The sequence below is a fragment of the Vipera ursinii genome (genome assembly GCF_947247035.1).
Source record: "Vipera ursinii genome assembly, chromosome: 1".
In the NCBI taxonomy this organism is placed as follows: domain Eukaryota; kingdom Metazoa; phylum Chordata; class Lepidosauria; order Squamata; family Viperidae; genus Vipera; species Vipera ursinii.
This window is the reverse complement of record NC_139512.1, coordinates 22,282,222-22,303,523: the sequence shown is the minus strand read 5'-3', so window position 1 is coordinate 22,303,523 and position 21,302 is coordinate 22,282,222. Positions and strand designations below refer to the sequence as shown.

At 40.6% G+C, this 21,302-nt stretch overlaps 1 protein-coding gene across 1 annotated transcript in view; it reads left to right on the top strand.

Moving 5' to 3' along the window:
* The window catches only part of MAP4K5 (mitogen-activated protein kinase kinase kinase kinase 5), a 91,900-nt gene that overhangs the window by 18,363 nt on the left and 52,235 nt on the right, over window positions 1–21,302 (top strand). The window contains exon 3 of the mRNA XM_083349981.1: window positions 16,211–16,268. Within this exon, the coding sequence (XP_083206107.1) occupies window positions 16,211–16,268 (58 nt within the window). The remainder of the gene's footprint in view (window positions 1–16,210; window positions 16,269–21,302) is intronic.

Genomic DNA, 21,302 nt, shown 5'->3' with positions numbered 1-21,302 from the left:
GTACAACCACAATTGGGAGCAGAATTTCCATCTTAAGTTGTTGAGGTTGTAAGTCGAGTCACCTAATTTTACAACAGTTTTTAAGGAGGTAATTAAGTGAATCCAGCTTCCCCCATATGTTAATTGTATACCACCCAAAGCTGCTGTGTGAGGGAGATAGCTGTTTCTAAATGTAATTAATAAAAATATATATATTTTTCACCAGAAATTGGCAGAAAGGTCCCAAATTGCAGTCATGTGACCATGGGCTGCTGCATCCTCTAAATGTGAACCAGTTACCAACTATATGAATTGTGACCATGGAGGTGGTATGCTGATTATAATTGCAAAGGGGTCATAACTTTGAACTGTTGTTAAACGAATATCTCTCTTTTAGCCTTGCTCTTACAAGCAACAAGAAGAGGGTGCCTAGACATTTTCCTGATAAATTAGGTTTCTTCATGGAAACATTCATGTATGTTTTGGTACAGGTAGTCAAGGCACTTTAAAAAGTGATTTATGAAGGTTTTTCCATACTTATGACCAGTTCAGCATCCCCATGGTCACATGACCAAAATTCAGATGCATGACATATTTATGATGGTTGCGGTGTGCCAGGGTCATGTGACCTTCTGACAAGCAATATCAATGGGGAAGCCAGATTCACTTTATAGCTGTGTTATTAACAACCGCAATGATCCATTTAATTGTGGCAAGAAAAGTCCTAAAATGGGGCAAAACAAATGTCTCACTTAGCAACAGAAACTTTGGTCTCAATTATGGTTGTAAGCCGAGGACTACCTGTACTGTGGTATACTTAGTATATGAACTTCCACTTGGAAAAACTGTTCTTGGAAACACCTCAGATTTGCATGTTAAGGTTTTCAGTTCTTGAACGTTCCAAATTTTAAATACTAGTAGCAATTTGAGATAATTCTGCTTATCTCAGACTGAAGGTGTCCACAGGATATGGTCAAAAAAATCAAGTTGGTCACTGCTTGAACTGTGTTGTTTTTTTTAATGTCCATCAAGCTTCAGTTGCACTACTGCAGCTACCATCTTGACTTTTGTTTTTAATCATTTTCTTCTCCCGCATCAACCAGCTCCGTTTAGTAAGTCTTGTTTTGGTTTAGTGTGAACAGAAGAATAGTACAGATTCTGCAATGGCTCTGAACAGTATCCCAGGTCTAACCTATACAGAGGACTTAAAGTTTCTACAACTAGAAGAATAGATGATACAGCCCCATACTGTTCTTGAGCTGAAAAGGCATTTTTGATAGAGCCTGATTGTTGGTTGGCACATACAACATTCATAAGCCTTTAGTTTAGACTATATTTACACTCAGAACTGTTTTCTTTCCTTTCTTCTTTCCTTTTCAATAATAACAATATTAGTGAGGTGTGTGTGTGTGTGTGTGTGTGTGTGTGTGTGTATGCCACCTAACGCCCAGCAATTCTGGGCAGTTTACATATTGTTAAAAGCATTTAAAAACAAGAAAACATACAAGGACAATACAGCAGAATGAGAAGAGATGGCAGAGAAATCAAACTTGGATGAGAGCAAAGTAAAGGAAGAAGAGGTGCATGAATCGTCCTTGCCAAAGGACTAAGCAAATAGTCATATCTTCATGGCCCTTTGAAATACCAGTGGGGTGGGGGCTGTTCAAATCTTGCGGGGGAGACCCTCATTCCGGAGGGCAGGACTGCATGCTTCCGGCGTTCAATAGATGGCATTATTTAATCAATGAAACCCAGATCTCACCAGCCCTGCCAAATCAAATTGGCTAGGCACATACCGTGGGAGACAGGTGGCCCCTTGTGTAACAGGCCCTATGCCATTGCAGCTCAGAAAGCGGCAGAGGGATTATGTGGGTATACCCTGGTATGCCCATTGCTGCCTGCCCTGCTGCATTCTGGACCAGCTGAAGCCTTTTGTATTCAGATCCAGAGAACTGCTTCCTCTTTAGAGTGAGTCGTTGGATTTTCATAACCAAACCAAATCATGGTTTGTAATTCCAGTCTGAAGGTCATGTAGAAACTATAGTTTGCTGATTCAAATGTTAATAGGAAACTAAAATTGGAGCTAAAGGGAAAATGACTGGTGGAATCTGGTTTCAAGGACTGGGTTGCATATGTCCCAGCCCTTAGTTTGGGGTAGATTAATGGGGTGGATTTTTTAGGATTCAGACATTAGAGTTCAGGTTTTCTCTTTCATTACAACTGCCCTATTTGGTTGGTTTCAACAGACTTCCTGTCACCATGAAATGGGATGCCTGAAGTCTGTTGATATTTGTGCAGCTTTCCTTTTCCTTCCTGATCTTATTCCCTGTTCAGTCTAGGAGGTGTGGCACTTTCTCTCCCTCAGTTTTACAGCATAGTCTCTGGGCTGGTCTTGCAAAAGCTGAAATTGCATAGGAGAGCAAAGATCTGCAGTTTGGAAGTCCACATTCTGCAGGCTGGCAAATCACACTTCTGTACACTACATGTACCTTTTACATTTTAGAAGATCAAGTAGAGGACTGCTGACTAACCTGCAGTCTGTGAGGCACAAATGGAGATGTCCATATAGAAATGGAGGCCAGTAGCACCGTATTGCCTGTTCTTATATTAGACAATATTGCTCTAGATCAGGGGTGTCAAACTCACAACGCCATGTGATGTGTCGCGGCGTATCACAACTTTTTTTGCCATTGTCGGCAATGGGGTGGCCACAGCTTCACTATGATGCATCCAGCCTGCAGCTGACAGTTTGACACCCCTGCTCTAGATGGACCGGTAGCTAGATTAGATATGAAAGGAGCTGTAGAAGATTATAGAAGGCCTTCTTTCCTTAAAGACTTTCTGTGCCTTCTATAAATATGCAAGAGATAAGAGCTGGAGTTGGGGAAAATGTCATGGTATCGAATAATTTTAAAGGAACAATTTATTTTGTCTAGACACGTTGAAGCTTCTGTTCCACAGATCTGTACTGCTAGAACTGTCAGATAGATTGTTGATCATTCTCAGAAGCAGATCATGTTCTGTTCTTAAACCTCTTCCCACAGGGCTGATTCAATTCACTTTTGCCAAGTTTCAAAGCTACATTTTCTATATTCTGGTTCTGCTTAATACATTTTGAATTAAATTTATTCAAGTGATTTGATTACATTTTAATTTGATGGTTGGTATTCGTCGGTGTTTTGTGACTCTTTTTTACTGGAGCCATCTTCGGAGAGATTCTTAGGCGGGCAGAAAAAACAAATACAGGTCTTGGGGAAAAAATCTTTGGTGGTATTTGCACCACCCTGAAACTTTTATATTTTTTATTGTGGTTTCTTCTGCTTTGCTCAAGTAGACAAACCTGTTTGGGGAGTTTGCAGAAGTTTAAGAATTTGATTCCTGTTTCCTTCTACTGCTATAAACACTGGATAGCAATCTCTATTGTCATAAGTGATATTTAATCCTGTACCAAAGATAACATGCCACAAAAAATCTTCTTTTGTCTGACTTTTTTTTTAAAAAAATAGTTATAATCAGTCCAGAGCCCTTCATGTAGCTTGCTATGCTTACACAATACATTTAACTGGGTTCCTGAGTTAACACTTTTTTTTAAAAAAAATGATACACTGAACCTTAAAGTATTTCAAATAGGCTAGATTAACATAACATGCTAAGACACAAAAAATTAGCCATGCTAAAACTAACCTAGCTTCCTGCATTGTACTGATGTGGCAACTAGATTCGTAACTAATCTAGTTGCTTGTGTTGTACAAGCACATCCAATTTATTACTGTGGTGTAATTTAATACACACACACACACACACACACACACACACACACACACGGTATGTAATTTCACTTAAAGGGGGGGATACATTAAGAGCAGGGGTTTTCAACTTTTTCACCCATTGTAGTACTTTTAGGATATGGCAACATCTGAGTACCACCAGTCGCCTATTAAGGTATCAAAAACTTGATGACCAAAAAAAAAAAGAAAAGAAAAAATGTACAGGTAGTCCTCGACTTACAACTGTTCGCTTAATGACTGTTCAAAGTTACAGTGGCACTGAAAAAAGTGCCCCCCCAAGCCACAGCCGAACAAGATACCTGCCTGCCTGCCCGGTGGCGCTCTTCCTCCTGTCCGAGGTTTTCATTGTTGTGAGCATTTCTGTTGATGATTGGCAGCGGGGGTGGGGTGGGGGTGTTAAGTTTTTATTCCCCCCCCCTCTGCTGGGTGGTTGCAGCAGGTTTTGGTCACTTAACATGACCCTGGGACACTGTGACCGTCATAAATATGAATCAGTTGCCAAGCATCTGAATGTAAATCACAAGACCCTGGGGATGCTGCAACATTCCAGCTGATCAGCGCTTCTTATGGGCTCAGCAGAAGCACCAGGATCAGCGCCGAGCTCCAGCTGGAGCCTGGCACTGATCCTGGTGCTTCCGCTGAGCCCTGACATCCCCGAAGAAGCACTCATCCTGGCGCTTTCGCTGAGCCCTGATAGCCCTGCAGCTCCAGCCATCTCTTGCTCAGGCTTGTGCAGTGCTACCACCGGTTCAGCTCATTCCCCTTCCCCGCTAGCACTTTTCTAGGATGGTTGCGTACCACTTGCCAGGTGCCAATGTACCACAGGTGGTACCCGCAGCACTGGTTGAAAAGCCCTGATTAAGAATATATTCAAGCATATATTGTTATGTCTCATGTATATCATAAAATGTAAAATCCCAAACAAGCCTGTTTCTTGATAGGATGCTTCCAGAAGATAGGAAGCTATATTTCTTTCTTTTTCCAATTAGTCTTTTTTTCAAGTGAGTACATATGTCCATTTTTCTAATCTCATAAATAATTTAATAGAGGAGGTCGGTCACTGTTTCATATGCGTATTTTCACGAGCTCACAATTGAAGCCGTTCCCCAATTCTCTCCATGCTGATGTTGACGTCTGTTGAATCAACACCTTCCTTTCCCATTTATCTTTTTTTGTGAAATACGGCATTCTTATTACTGGTAACTTTTGGTTCAATAAACTAGGGACCTTAGGTGCATTATGTTAGAACCCTCTTTTTCTCTGACTTTTTTTTTAAGGAATAAGTCTTTCATCCAGTTCTTTTCCCCCCGCAAATCCATCTGTTTCATTTCCCCCACCATTTGATGCTGACAGATGTTGCTCCATCCACTCACTTTCTATTTGTGCCAAATTGTGTAATCAAAGAGATTACAGGTAGTCCTCGACTTAATAACCGTTCGATTAGTGTGCTGGGGTCCTGTGATCATCTTTTGCAACTTTCTGACAAGCAAAGTCAATGGGGAAGCCAGATTCACTTAACTGTGTTACTAATTTAGCAACTGCAGTGATTCACTTAATAAGTGTGACAAGAAAAATCGTAAGATGGGGCAAAACTCACTTATCAGATTTCTCACTTTGCAACCTAATTCTGGGCTCAGTTGTGGTCGTGAGTTGAGGATGACCTGTAGTGTTTGTTTTTGGCTTAGGTGGGTCATCCAAGGGACTTTCACTTAAATGTTTTCCAACAGCTATCAAGATTTCCTAGGAGCTAGCAAAGCATTAATGCCCTCTTCTAATATATGGTCACACTGTAAGAACTACAGCCTTTTCATATGGTTACTACTACCCAGTGTTACACAGGGTAGCCCCTTGGCTCAATCTTTTACCTTGATCCCACATTATAGTCTGGACCTCATTTTCTCAGAGGGATGAACTTTGCGATAGGTAATCCTTCCTTGGGTCACGTTATGAGCATTAGTCATTCCTCCAGGTAGCTGTCATGGTCTCATGATAAAGTACAACTAATTCTTCACTTCCGACTGAAATTCTTGGAGCGGTCACGTATGAATAGAACATGTTCTGTTGGTTATAAGAGACCTGTAACTCATCTTGGGATGCACTGAGTCATTCTTAGACTTGAAGGTATTCAGAAGCTATGTGAGGTCTTTGGATGCTATGCCACCAACAAACATTCATTTTTCTGTTCCAGTCAAAGTCCATTTAGCTATATCGACTCCACCTCTCTTCTTTATATCTTTCTTGTATATCTTTATGTCTTTAGATTTCTAGTAACATTTAAAGATAAGTTCTGGTTAGTAAACTATATGTACAAACATAGCTTGTTTTTCTTTATTTCTCTCTCTCTCTCTCTTCCCCCCCCCTTTCCCCCTCCTTTGAGGAGTTTGTTTTGTCTTGTCTTGAAAAGGAGGGCCAAGGCCAGTTCTGAGAGGCAGATCTGTTTTAACTGCTGAAGTCTGTGAAGTCTCTGTTTAGGCAATGTTTTTCCAAACACCCTTTCCGAGAATGGTGCCTGTCACCGCTTTCTCTCTCCTAGCTCCAGCTGGGTAACTGTACAGAATCCATAATCGCTGCTAGCAGTGTAGAAAATGAAAAGGCCATGAAGGGTACAAAAGGCTGCTGGTTTCCCTTTTTTCCCCCCTCTAGCAGTCCAAACTGGCTTCCTGTTTGCTTAATAGCTTGTTGCTGATAGACCTGCAATAAATACCAGGGATACTAGATAGTTTTATCTTGTAAATTGTTCTGAAGGTGGCTGTTACCAGGAGTATGGTGTGTATACTCAAGGAAGTGGTGTTCCTGCTAGCTGTGGGTGTCAGTCAGGCTGATGTAGCAGAATTCCCTCCACCAATTTAGAGTACAGTAAAATTGATATTATAAAGATAGTGATAATAGTAGTTATAATAACAACTGTGGCAAAAGTAGCGAAAGATAGTACCAATAGTGATAGGTACCTTGGCTGCATTTAGAGCACCACTTGAGCACCAACAGCATTTAACCGGTCTGTCGCAAAAGGCAACTTTACTTTGAACAGCTCACATCCTGTGACAGTATCTTTAATATTATTAAACAACAACATCTATCTGCCTATCCCAGGTCCCTGGGGAGGACTTGATAGGGCAGCGGTGGCGGACTTGATATGGCACGGGTGCCAGCGACGGCACTCAGAGACCTCTCTGTGGGCACGTGCACCATTGCCCCAGCCCCGCGTCCCCCTGTGGCCCCCTCCTCACCAACAGGCCCCTCCCCGTAGGAGAGTTGCCCCTGGGCGCGGCCCGCGCAGAGCAGCGCAGCCAAGGACATATCATCCAGGCAGCAGGGAGAAGACTTCACTCTCGTGCCCTGTCACACCCAGATGATGCTACAGGGTGCGGGTGGAGGGTGTGGCTGTCATGGTGCTGCAGGGCTACCTGGATGATCTGCAGCAGGCCATGGAGTTGGTAGGTGGGGGGGAGTGGGTGGGGTGGGGCAGTTTGGGGGCACTCGGTTAGACTACTGCAATCCTCTCTACATGGGGCTGCCCTTGAGGACCACTCGGAGGCTTCAACTGGTGCAGAATGCAGCCGCGCGAGTTGTGTTGGGGGTCTCCCGATACTCCCATGTTACACCTCTGCTCCGTGAGCTGCATTGGCTTCCAGTTGCCCTCTGGGTGAGATTCAAGGTGCTGGTGATGACCTATAAAGCCCTACATGGCATGGGTCCGGAGTACCTAAGGGAACACCTGCGGCCGGCGTCAACTTCCCTTTGTCCAGTGCGCTCCCACAGAGGGCCTCCTCAGGGTGCCACCAGTCAGAGAATGTCGACTGATGACCCCCAGAGGGAGGGCGTTGTCTGTGGGCGCGCCAGACCTTTGGAACCATTTACCGGTTGAGCTCCGGATGGCTCCCGACCTTCGCTCCTTCCGACGTGATCTAAAAACTTATTTATTTGAACAAGCCGGCCTGCTCTGATGGGTTTGGGGTTTTAATTATTGATTTTAACTAATTTATTGTATTCGGGCACAATTGTTTAATCTGTTTTAATTTTTGTATTTTGTACTTTTGGTATTTATTGCCCTGTACACCGCCCTGAGTCCTTCGGGAGAAGGGCGGTATATAAATCTAATAAATATAAATATAATAAATATAAAAGGTTTGCCATCACTGTGATAGGGGGATAAAAATGGCAAATCCAGTCTAAAAATCTGGCTGACTATGGGACAAACCATAATAATAGGAGTAATAGCACTCCAACTCCTCAATAGCTTGAGATCCTGAACCCCCTTTTAAAATGGTTTTAGAGGCCTTCCCCAATGAGAACAAACCAAGGACTACTCAGGTAGCGTGCTCCCCAGTTGTTTGGAGTAGGCAGGCAGAATCATTCTTGGCACGGTGGACCCTGCTATTTCCCTGTGCTTTTCCATACAGGACTTTATAGATAATTACCAGTGCTTTGAATTCAGCCCAGATACCTATTGGTTGCCACTGTGGCAACCCCAAGGTAGGAATAATTCAGCAGTAACATGGTTCCCTGGTTAGCTGGCTGGCTTTCGTATTCTGCACCAGTTGCCTCTTCTGAGTGTCTTCAAAGGCAGCCTTATGGAGTGATAGAAAAAAACAATGTCAGAAGCTACAAATGTGCAGATAAGAAAACTAACAGATTGGAAGAATAAGAGATTGACAGGCAGTAATGCCTGGATTAAGACTGACCAGACCCAAAAAAGCTAGTTTCTAGACCAGGTTTAGATAGCCATTGCCTCAGTCTAACAGTGCAGCCTTTCCTAGCCTGGTGCCCCACGTCATGCTTACAGGTATACGTAATAGGAAGCTTTAGCTGTTTATTGAATTAGATATATTTTAAGTTCTGGGTTTTAACAGAAGCTGTAACAAAGCTTCATCATTCTATCCTAAATTAGGCTAGTAGAATCCTTAATTATATTGCAGCTTAGATGTAGACATGTATAAAAGTCATCCCAGAAGATGGCTTTTGAATGCATTTGTTTATTTTTCTCAACTGCCTTGCAGATAGCCCAATCTTGCATTCCTGTCTTCCCATGAACGTGGTTTGAATTGATAGATTTTCTTTCCACTTAAAAACAAATTGAAATTTAATTTGAAGTTACTCTAAATCAGGGGTGTCAAACTGCCGGCCACCAGACAGGTCACAATAAAACCGCACCCACCCCATTGCCGGCAATGGGGAAAAAGTTTGCTATGCAGCGCGACATCATGTGATGTCGCAAGTTTGACATGTCTGCTCTAAATGAACAGTTAATAAATTCCATAACTGTTTAAGTTGGTCTCAGCTAATCAGATACTTTGCTGAACTGAGCTAGGTACCCTGACAAAGATACGTCATACAGCACCGTAATCTCTTGACTACTTTTTCCAAGCTTTCACCATATTATTTTCACCAATTTCTGCCATCATAAATATTACAGATTTCCTTTTAGTAAAAACTACAATTTCCAAATCAGCTAATGTTGCGTCAGGTATCTGCTATTCCAGCAGTGTCTTGGGGATGAAGATTTATTAATTTAGTAAATAAGTTTATATAACCACCCAACTACACACAGTGACTCCAGGTAGCATACAACATTAAAAGTCCACAGTTTTTTTTTTAAAAAAATCACAATTATACCCTCCCCTCTCCATGGGAACAACAGCTGAATTAAATAAGCCTCTTGAATAGCTCCTAATGGAGTCCCCAGTCCCACTGACAAAACTAGGTCTTCAAGGCCTTGCAGAAAAGCAACAGGGCAGGCGCCATCTTATCTATGGGGAAATGATGTTCCAAAGGGAGGGAGCCATCACAAAGAAGGCCCTTTTCCTAGGTCCCACCAGATGTAGTTCCTTGCTGGTTGGAACCTGCAACATATTCTGCCTCCTACTGTGGTAGGTAGATGTAATTGGGGAGAGGTGATCTGTCAAATAACCTGGAGACAAGCCCTCTAACATTCAGTTAAAATGTTCTTTCCAAATTAGTTATTGCTTCCAGTAGCTGTACGTTTCAGATTAGGAAGTGGTTGAGATGTGTTTGATTAGGAAGTTTTCATCTATTAGATTATTACAGTAAAAGAGTTCACTGTAAAAAGGAGTTAAAACTGTTACTAATTTCAGATGCAGAAGTTCTACATCTATGCTTTAAAGTGCTGGTTTAATAGTGGGAACAAGTTACTTGAAAGACCGTGCATTCCAATATATTATCAAAATCTTCAAATAGAGTTATTTACAGCAGTTTGAGACTCTTGAGATGTTGGATTTCAACTTGCATAATTCTCAATCAGAATAGAGCTGGATGGGACCTTGGGGGTCTTCTAGTCCAACCCTCTGCTCCAGAGGGTTAATCAGACAGGTGACTGTATATCCTAATCAGACAGGTGACTGTCCAGTCTTTTCTTAAAAACCTCCAGTGATGAAGCACTTATAACTTCTCGAGGCAAGCTGTTCCACTGGTTAATTGTCCTCACTGTTAGCTTTGCTTTCTCTCTACTGCCTGTTACTTCCTTGCCATCTTCTCTCTTTAGTGGACTGTTTCCTTCACTTTTTTCTTGTTATTTATATGTTGAAAGAAACTTTTTAAATTATCTTTGACTTTTGTTGCAAGTCTTTGTTCATTCTGAGCCTTTGCTTTCCTGACTTCATCTCTGCAGATTCGGGCTATCTGCTGATATTCTGCCTTAGCTATGTGCCCTCGTTCCATTTTTTGTATTTATCCTTTATGTCTTTCAGTTTATCAGAGAGGTCTTTGCGCAGCCATGCTGGCTTCTTCTTGGATTTCTTGTTTTTCTTTTTCAGTGGCATTGTGTTGGACTGGGCTTTTATGATCAATCAAATTTTTCAGAGTTTCCCACACTTCCTGAGTTGCTTTCCCTTTTAGGATTTTTATCCATGGAATTTTTCTTAGGCTCTCTCTGCATTTTTTAAAGTTTAAGACACTGGTTAGATTATATTCTGTTGCTTGTGTTATATTATATTACTATTCTTTTCTGCATAATTAAAGACTACCTGGTTGGAATGGGGGAGTTTTAATCAACAGTTAAGAGAGTATTAAGTTCAAAAAGACTGTTTCAGTCAAAGAAGTCATCTTGTTTTCATCCCTATAAACTTCCAGCTCAGCTTTTAAGTAAATCTTACCATTTTTCAAAATCTATGTTTTAATTCTGACTCACTGAGACTAGTTTTGCATTTATGCTGATGCGTAATTTCACAGCCATTTTTAATTTCTTATTTAGATATTTTAGCCTCTGAGGGTAATGTTTTTAATTATTATTGGGCAAGAGACAAATGCCAAGCTAGGTGATAGCACTTGGCTAACCTCTTCTAGTCTCAGAAGTTAATCAGGTTCAGGCTTGGTTAGTGTCTGTACAAGAGACTCGCAGGGAATACCAGAGCTGCAGGCTAAACTAAGAAGTTGAAAACATCATAGAAAAGGGGGATACAAACCATTTTCCTACTAATATTAAGAAACTGGATGGATATTTCATCAGGTGTCAAGCTGAATTCAAAGGAGACGTTCTCTTCAGCACATGCATGCAATAATATTATATTCCCCAACCCAGGGGCAGGATTTGTGATTAGCCCTTGGGTTTGTTGTTTTGGAATTATAGTCCAACTGTTTTGGAGAGCATCTGGTTATAGAAGGCTATTGCATACAATTTGGGTTTGTTTGTTTTTTTGTTTTAAATATGCATTTCTGTTTTAAAAATTGATGTGGCTATTAAGATGAATTTTGGAAACATAAAAACTACAGAATAAGATCAAGCAAAGCAAGATTTAGTGCTTTGTTCAATATCCGTTATTGTTGTTGGTGCCAGTTGTGTTTAATTTAATCCATTGTCTGATGGTTATGTGTTTGGATCTGCATGGAACTGCTTGCTAGTAATGGAGGAGAGTGGTAGACAGAATTGTTAATTTCCTGCTTGATATGGTTACTATACTTTCCCCTTAGTTCTCCTGCCTTCCATCCTTCCGAGGTAGGTAAAATGAGGACCCAGATTGTTGGGGGCAATTAAGCTGACTTTGTAATAATGCCGCTTGGGGTGTGTGTGTGTGAAAGCCCTAATAAGCAGGCATATACATAGAATGAAGGCTATTGCTAAGCTTGTAAGCCGCCCTGAGTCTTCGGAGAAGGGCGGGATATAAATGGAATAAAAATAAAATAAATAAATAACTTTCAACTTATTAAGGCCAGCAGTCTTAGCAGTTTGCTAAGGGCCTTGATCAACCTGTTTCAGCTTCCTACCGTACACAGGAGGAGAAGGAAGGCATTGGACACTTGCAAGGCCACAATAGCTACCTGATGCATTCAGTTTTCTGGCTTGTAGGTTACATGAAAGAAAGGTGAGGGGAGGCTTTCACTAAATTGCTGCTGTTACCAGGGATAGAATAAAGAGCCCAGTCAAGTTCAAGTGTAATCTTAATGAGTCTTAATTCTGCTGGTGCTGTCATGAACTATGAGTAAAAAGACAACAAGAATAACCTGTATTTGCTATCTGTGGGTTGGCCGCTGCCTGCTTGGAGCTGCTACTTCAGTTTCATTAAAATCTACCATGTGGGCTTCTGGAAGTTCTATGGTTTTATTGAAATCAGCGGAGAAATGATACCAGGAGGAAATGGGATATTTGAAAGCTAGAACTTTAAGCTGCCACCCAAAGCCTCCAGTTCTCTAAATATCCATAACTGTGGAGCAACTTCCTCACTATCCTTTATAAGGGCCGGTGGAGTATTTTTGAATCACGTTTTTATTTTTCAAAATTCTGCTTTTATCACATGCAGAGAGGACTGAATGTACCCTTGCTTTGGCACAGATGTCTTCCTGCAGCCAAAGAAGGAAGCAGCTGTCTTCCTGGATTTAGGGTGACCCTCCTAGTCCTTTTACCCCATTAAGTTGTCAGGGAGGAACAGCAGAACGGGGACTTGTGTGACCCAGAAGATTAGGATAAAGCAGAAGAAAGAAAAGTGCAGAAAGGTGGAGAAAAGCAACTTCATCTTTCAGTGGTAGCATTGAGAATGGTGATAAATACCAAGGCTGTAAGCACTAATTGGGAAAATTTACTGTACAACATGGAATGTGGGCATTCCTTTAAGCATAGCGATTTGAATAGGTCTGCCTGTTTATAAAGACATCTTCATTGGCTTTTCTAAAATTTGGACAATTAAAAGAGTTCACCTGGATATGATTTCTTGGATTAGTTATCGCTCCCAAGTGTCAAACCTTATGCTTTATGAGAATTATGTCTACAGAGATTGATGCATGTTATTTTAGGGACTGGTTCACTTGTTGTCTTACGGATAAACCATAATGAGATTTCTTTGCGTTGTGAAAATGCTGGGCTTGAGAGAGTCATGCCCAGGTTTATCCTAGTTGGGGAAACTCATTAGGTAGCATAAGGCCAATTTCCCATCCCAGCCGCCTCTTCTGGGTGGCTGTGGGGAAAAAAAAACAATCAAGAGAGATCCTCCATATGTTCCTTTATAGGTAGTCCTCAACTTACAACGTTTCATTTAGAGACCTTTCAAAGCTACAACAGCACTGAAAAAGTGAACTTATGGCCATTTTTCACAATTCAAACCATTGCAGCATCTTGATGGTCAGCTGATCAAAACTCAGACACTTAACAATTGACTTGTATTTATGATGGTTGCCGTATCCCGAAGTCATGTGATCACTTTTTGTGACATTCTGAGAAGCAAAGTCAATGGGGAAGCCAGATTCATAACAGCCATGTTACTTATTTAACAACTGCAGTGATTTGCTTAACAACTGTAGAAAGATAGGTAATAAAATCAGGCAAAATTCATTTAAAAACTGTCTTGCCTAGCAACAAAAATTTTGAATTCAATCATGGTCGTAAGTCAAGGACTACCTGTATATTCCCAGAAGAAAGGCAGGATATTACTCTAGCAAATAATGTTTTGGCTTACCATGTTACCCAACCATTTTGGTTTGGCTTAGTTTGTTTTATATCAGGGGTTCCCAACCAGGGGTGCTCGGACCCACTGGGGCTGCGAGACGATATTCCAGGGGGTACGAAAACTTGGATTTTCAAAATTATAGTGTATATGCATAATTCGTTTCATTATTTTGAACTTTTGTAAGGGGTGTGAGAATATATCAGAAGCGTTCTAGGGGTGTGGGGTATAGAAAAGGTTGGGAACCACTGGTTTATATCATGTTGTAGTTGAATCTACTCCTTGGTACTTATCAGTGAATCATGGTGATGAAGCAAAATATGGGTTACTTTAAATGTAAATTCATTTAGAATATAGGGATTGAGTGATGAACTAAATCGAAACATTTAAAATTATTTCCATTTTATATGGTCAGGCATATAAACATTTAATTATCCATGTAAAAGTGACAGTCATGCACGTAAAACACATATTAATGCCAGAAATTCTCTTCTTGTATCTTCTGTGGTTTCACTACATTTCAATATTAAGACCACACTTAGAATACTGTGTCCAATTCTGGTCACTGTGATTCAAAAAAGATGTTGAGATTCTAGAACGAGTGCAAAGAAGAGCAACAAAGATGATTAGGGGGCTGGAGGCTAAAACATATGAAGAACGGTTGCAGGAATTGGGTATGTCTAGTAGTCTAACAAAGAGAAGGACTAGGGATGACACGATAGCAATCTTCCAATATTTGAGGGGTGGTCACAAAGGAAGAGGGGGACAACTCTATTCTCCAAAGAACCTGAGGACCGAGACAAGAAATAACAGATGAAAACTTATCGAAGAGAGATCTTAACCTAAAACTATGGAGAAATTTTCTGATAGTGAGAACAATTTATCAGTGGAATGGTTTGCCTTCAGAAGTTCTGGAAGTTTCATCACCAGAGCTATTCAAGAAGAAATTGGATAGCCATTTGTCTGAAATGGTACAGGGCAGAGGTAGGCAACCTCGGCTCTTTTATGACTCCTGGACTTCAACTCCCAGAATTCCTGAGTCAGCTATGCTGACTCAGGAATTCTGGGAGTTGAAGTCCAGGAGTCATAAAAGAGCCGAGGTTGCCTACCCCTGGTATAGGGTCTCCTGCTTAAGCAGGGGGTTGGACTAGAAGATTTCCAAGGACCCTTCCAAATCTGTTATTTTGTTATTCTGTTAAAAGCAGTAATTTTTTTAAAAATATTGGAGGTGATCAAAGAAAAGACTAGCATGTTCTTTCTTTGGTGGTCTTTTCATTTCCTACATCATCTTATGATAAGGATATTGACACGTTATCTAGTTCTGTGGAGTGATATATAAATCTTATGAATGAGTAAACAGATTTGTCAGGAATGCAGATCATCATGATTTACAAAGAGTTAATGTGGCAAAAATCTAATATATTGCAGTTCCCACAAAAGGTATCAAAGGTGATGATGATGATGATGATGATGATGGGAGGGACCTTGGAGGTCATCTAGTCCAACCCCCTGCTCAGGCAGGAAACTACCATTTCAGACAATTGGCTGTCCAGTCTCTTCTTAAAAACTTCCAGTGTTGGAGCATTCACAGCTTCTGGAGGCAGGTTGTTCCACTGGTTAATTGTTTTGTCAGGAAGTTTCTCCTTAGTTCAAGTTTGCTTCTTTCCTTGATTAGTTTCCATCTGTTGCTTCTTGTCCTGCCTTCAGTTCCTTTGGAAAATAGCTTGACTCCCTCTTCTTTGTGGCAGCCCCTGAGATATTGGAACACTGCTATCGTGTCACCCCTTGTCCTTCTCTTCATTAAACTAAAGGTAAAGGTTCCCCCACACATGCGTGCTAGTCGTTTCCAACTCTAGGGGCCGGTGCTCATCTCCGTTTCAAAGCTGAAGAACCAGCGCTTGTCCGAGGATGTCTCCGTGGTCATGTGGCTGGCATGACTAGACGCCAAAGAACGCTGTTACCTTCCCACCGTAGTGGTCCCTATTTTTCTACTTGCATATTTACGTGCTTTCGAACTGCTAGGTTGGCAGAAGCTGGGACGAGTAACAGTAACTCTGTTACGCGGCACTCGGGATTCGACCCGCCAAACTGCCGACCTTCTGATCGACAAGCTCAGCATCCTAACCCACTGAGCCACCGCGTCCCTTTCTTCATTAAACTAGACATACCCAATTCCAGGAACCGTTCTTTATATGTTTTAGCGTAATTCTCTTTGTTGCTCTTCTCTGTACTCTGTAAAACATAGATTTGATTCTGATAATACTAAGCTAGGATTTTAAAATTATGGTTTATTGATCAAGCCATAATGATGTGGTTCACCCATAACACTAAACCATATAGTGAATAGATTTATACAGCAAACAAGCCAGGCTATATATGATCCAGACCAATATTATAAGAAACTGTTATGGGTAACTACAACTTAACTGCCAAATATTTCAGCACTTCTGCATCAGTAGGAAAGAATTATGTTTGCTTTCTGTGTAACATAGTTTACACTAGAAAAACCTATGCCTGTAGTTTGCTTACATCGCATTCTCATATTTGTTTCTCTAGGCCAGAAATGTGCACAATGGCGAGTTGGCTGCAGTTAAAATTATCAAACTAGAACAAGGTAAGCATTTCTCTATTTTCTAATGATACTGAATTGTTTTCTTAATCACACTGCTCATCAAATTCTTATTCCAAAGAACTCGGAGCAGTTCTCTCTTTCCTTCATTTTATCTCTTTCAACAGTAACCCTGGGATAAAAGCCAGTCTTTGAACAAAGGTCAGACACCAAAGCTTCAAGGATACTTCAAGAGGAATTAAATTTGTCCACCCCCGCCCCTATCGGTCCCCTCCCTCCGGTTTTAGTTTTTTATATCCTGTGCCACATTTTTGGAGAAATATTAGGCTGGGATTCTGGCTAAATGGAGAGCAAACCCCATGTTCTCCCTATCTGTTTTCTACTATTTTCTACTTTGTCTACCTGTTATAGCTGAATTGGACTGATTTTTTTTTCCTGAAACATGGCACACTAGTTGCAGTCCATTGCTTTCACATTTAAAAAACTTGAGGGAGATCAGATGTCTTTCCACTGTAATATAGAACACTGTTAACAATTTCAGCTTATTTCATTTTTTGGGGCACAACATCTGGATCTTAATATGAGTTAAGATCCTGGATTAATGTTTCTCAATTTTTAAGAACCATGGACCACTAAATAAACAATAAAAAAAAATGCAGTGATCACCCAATTAAACAACACTGTCTCTGCATTTTTGCCTGTAAGAGCATGAGAATTCACTTTTCTGATGAATAACAATTTTACAGTGGTTGTATTTGTATGCCTTTCCATCTTCTCCCATATTAAAGATCTTTTAAAACTAAAATCTGTATCAAAAACATAAGTCCAAAATTTATCATTCCAATTATATTATATACCCCATGCAGTGGTGGGATTCAACTGGTTCGCACCACATCGGCAGAACCGGTGGCTAATTTTTTGTTGCCCAGGCCCAGAATGGACTTCTGGAAGCAGCATCGACACAGAGAACCGGTTGTTCACATACTTGAATCCCACTACTGACCCCATGCCATAATGAACATCTAAATGCAAACTTTCTAGTAAAATTGTTTTTTTAATAAACAGATGAATCAACCTTGAGTGCATTGAAATTCTATTTTTAGACAGCCATTATATTTCATATCCACACTTTCTCTTTTCGGATTGCTTGCGTAAAATTACTTAGCACAACACTGCACTTAGTTCTCTATTTCCAAGGCTATAGGCCTCCAGAGTGACATGGACTGAGGGGCAAATGCTGGATATACTCATATAGACTTAACTGATTTTATATGGAGCCTTGTGACATCATAATCTGTTTAATTTACAAACCACTCTCAGTATTCTGTAAATCCTGACTACTCTCCTTTGATTTGTCCTTACTGTTGATTGCAACATTTTAGTTCTGCAGCCTGCTGACTGAGTGTAAAACTTGAACTGGAAGACTGGGGATGTGGTTGGCAAACAGCGTTTGCAGTGTGGGGTGGAGCATAGGGAATGGTGCCACCTGATTTAGAGCTGCATTGGGGAAAATGTTTTCCAAGGTTGCAGACTAGCTAGGGTTTTGGCTTTTTTGCAGTGCCAATCAGTTAACCATGCCTTGCAGCTATGCAGATTGAGTGGGATGACAGCCTCCTTCAGTTCATTCAGAAAATATTTTGGATCATCATTCAGATTGAATGGTAGATAAATACTTCATTATATTGACAGTAGCTATATATTTTAGTCTGTACAATTTTACTTCATTTTTCAGCCAAAGGGGCTAAGACAGGGGTGTCAAACTACCGGCCCGCGGACTGGATGCATCACGCCAAAACGGCACCCACCCCATTGCCGGCTATGTGGAAAAAGCCGCGATACATCGCGACACGTCATGTGACATTGCAAGTTTTACACCCCTGGGCTAAGAGAACAGCTTGGTTATGTAAAAAAGAATAATAACCACAAGAACAATAGTTTGTCCCTAATCTTACAGTCTCAAAGCCACAACATTAAAGGGGAAAAGAATGGGGAAGTAAGAAAAGAACTCAGGGACACACGGTTCTTTCAATGCTCAGATGAAATGGAACTGCTTCAGGAAGAAGGCAGATACTGATTAAATATTAGAAAAAAAAAACCTAATGATAAAAATTATTTAAGGATGAAACTACCCTGAGCCGGTAGTGGATGCATTCAGTCAGAAGTTTAGGATCCAATCTGTCTTTGATGCTTGAATTTGGGTTTCTGAACCGAGCGGAGACTAGTGAGGGTGATCTTCATGGCCCTGTCCAATTCTCTCATTTTACGAGTCAAACAGTTTCCTCATAGAAGTGCTCAGTATTCAGATCTGGACCGAAGATGCTTTAGATCCAAATACCACCCACTTCTGGGCTGTCAAACAAGCCCGCTGATTTGTCCTTCTGCTTGCAGCTTCTATTCTTCAAGGGTTGGGTAGTTGCCAGGCTGTATGCACAATCAATTGCCATCTGCTGACTGGAATAAAGGCTTATTTTAAGTAGCTGCAGCTGATTAATTTTGCCTGAGCAGAAGTTTTAAGGGGGCAATGTTTAGAAGATGGGCCCTGGTATTACATGTAGAAGGACCAGATGAATCCCTTGTGCATCTGCCTGAAATGCCCCAAAGTGGGAGTGGAAAAGATTCTGCCTGAGTTGACAGTGACAATTTTTTGTATGACATGGTATCTTAGCATTGAACATAGTTGAGAATCAAATCTGATGAAAGTCTAGCTAGCAAAAGATCAAGTTAATCACCTTAGCAACAGCTCCCTCTGCTGTCAAGGCCAAATAGCCCACCAATCTTTGTATTACTTGAGATTTCCTGTTTATTATGATTATCAGCAAACAACATGAACAAAAACCATTGTTTAGGTATGAAGGATTCTGCTTTATAGCTTCTCCTTTATCCCACATTGTGTTCCTGGGGTACTAACAAGTGCTTAACAGGTAGAATATTTATCACTGAATTAGGAAGCTATATCAGACTCTGGATAGAATAACTAGACTATAACAAGCTTTGATTACAGATTGCAGTCAAAGTACTCCTTCAGAGCTAAATTCTGAGTCACAGTTTGGATTCAGTGGAGACAGGCAAACCATAATGTGGCTTCGTTGTTATGTAAACACAGAATTGTGCTGACATACCACTAGTTTAACTTTTGAAAAGTCAGATCTTTTTAGTTGGTGTTTTAATCTGATATAATTTCAACTCCTCAAACCTGTATGTCAACCAGTTTTTTAAAATGTTATTGATGTGGTTTGTAATTCAAAAAATAGGAAATGTAAATGTCTTTTTGAATATAAGGAAAATGTGTGCTTAAAAAAATCTGTACTGGCTAAAGGTGTGCAACCTATTGAAGAAAACTGATAAAAAGAACTCTGTATATTGTGGAAACACGTATGTAAAAATGAGTATATTTTATAAAAGTGCATATTAAAAAAATCTGGTGTTGTGAGACCTTTGAAGCAATCCAGTTCAGGAAACAGACTCCTCAAGAATGACTGGAGACCTATTTTAATGAAATAGGCTGTAGCAACAGAATCTGGAAAGTTTAACTATGTTTTCTTTTCCCTTCTTTTACTCCAGGAAGTTAAGGCAGAGCCAGTTTGAGTTTGCCTAATGTTTTATTAAAATATGGACTGAAAATATGTTTTGGTAACCATTACCAAATAGTTTCTCCCATCTGTGGTTTTCCATTGGCATAATATCTGAGGACCAGAGAGAGACCCAAGTTCAAATCTTCCCTTAGCAACAGAGGTTCACTGGGTTTGTTTTAAGCCAGTCACTATTTCAAGAGAGCAGATGGGAGTGATTGATAGATTGATTGACTGATTGAAGAAGATGGTGTTATGTGTAGTTGTGCTTGCCTTGTGCTTTGGAGGAAAGCTAGGGTATAAATGTAACAAATACATGAAACAGATGAAAATATGAGAAACTGATGAGAGTTGAGGTATATATCAGGATAGAAGAATGAGAAAATGAGCAAATTGAAGTTGAATTTAGTACAGAAGGCTGTTTTTTGTGTTCATAAGTAAGGTAATTTGATGGCAATTCTGCTGTATCCCCTCTCATTTTATTTCCTGTTCAGACATTCTATAGATTCTAATAATTTTGTCAGGCAAACACTTTTTTTCTTCTTTAATAGCATATCTGTGTGTACCCGAATGTGCATCTTAATATCTGTCAGGTTGCCAAAACTCCAGATTTTGAAAAACATGTCAGTCAGTTCTTACGGAATTTTTGCATTTATGCAATCTGAGATTTGGGTTACACAGTTCAGTAAAGTAAAACATCATTCACAGTCGTCAAAAATGAGCACCAAAAATGGGAGTAAGAATGTTACTGTAAAGTTTGCTGCTGATTGCTCTGAACAAATCCAAAAATTAAAAAAAAATTGTTTTCATCTCTTGACCTGCCTCTCTATCCCCTGAAGGATCATTTCAGCAGTGTTTGTGTCAGATTTCAGGGCTGTCATAAGAACATAGTAAAGAGCCACCAGTGCATCTAATGTACCAAGGAAGTGCATGTCCTTAACTACAAGTAGTTCTTGACTTACAACTGGTCACTTAATGATCATCCAAAGTTACCGTGCCCCCCCCCCCCAATGTATCTACAATGATTCCAAAGGCTGTTTCTTCCAGGGCCTGGTTACATGGCCACATGTCAGGCACTCAGGAACTGGCCTGCATTTATGGCCATTTGCAGTGGCCTGCAGTCACATTGCCATGTTTTTGCCCAAAACTGGCATTTACTTCTAGTTTTCGGCAAAATGGCTTACAGCAAACAATGAGCTCGCTTTATAGCTGCTACGTTCAGTGAACAACCATTGCAAAACTGTTTGTAAAATAGGGTCAGTCACATGGGTGACCTGCTTTGTGACCCATCGTGACTTATGACAATAGTAGACAGGATTCATTACAATCATAAGTCGGGGTCTACCAGTATTGTGGGGAATGATAATTGGACAATCGGTATGAAGTGGGATTACAACAATAAGGAATATAACACTTCTTCCTTGCTGCAGTCATAATGCAAATAATTTATCTGGATTGTCTGCTTGCATGGGGAGGTGGGGAGTTTTGTTTTCCTCCTTCCCTTTGCAAA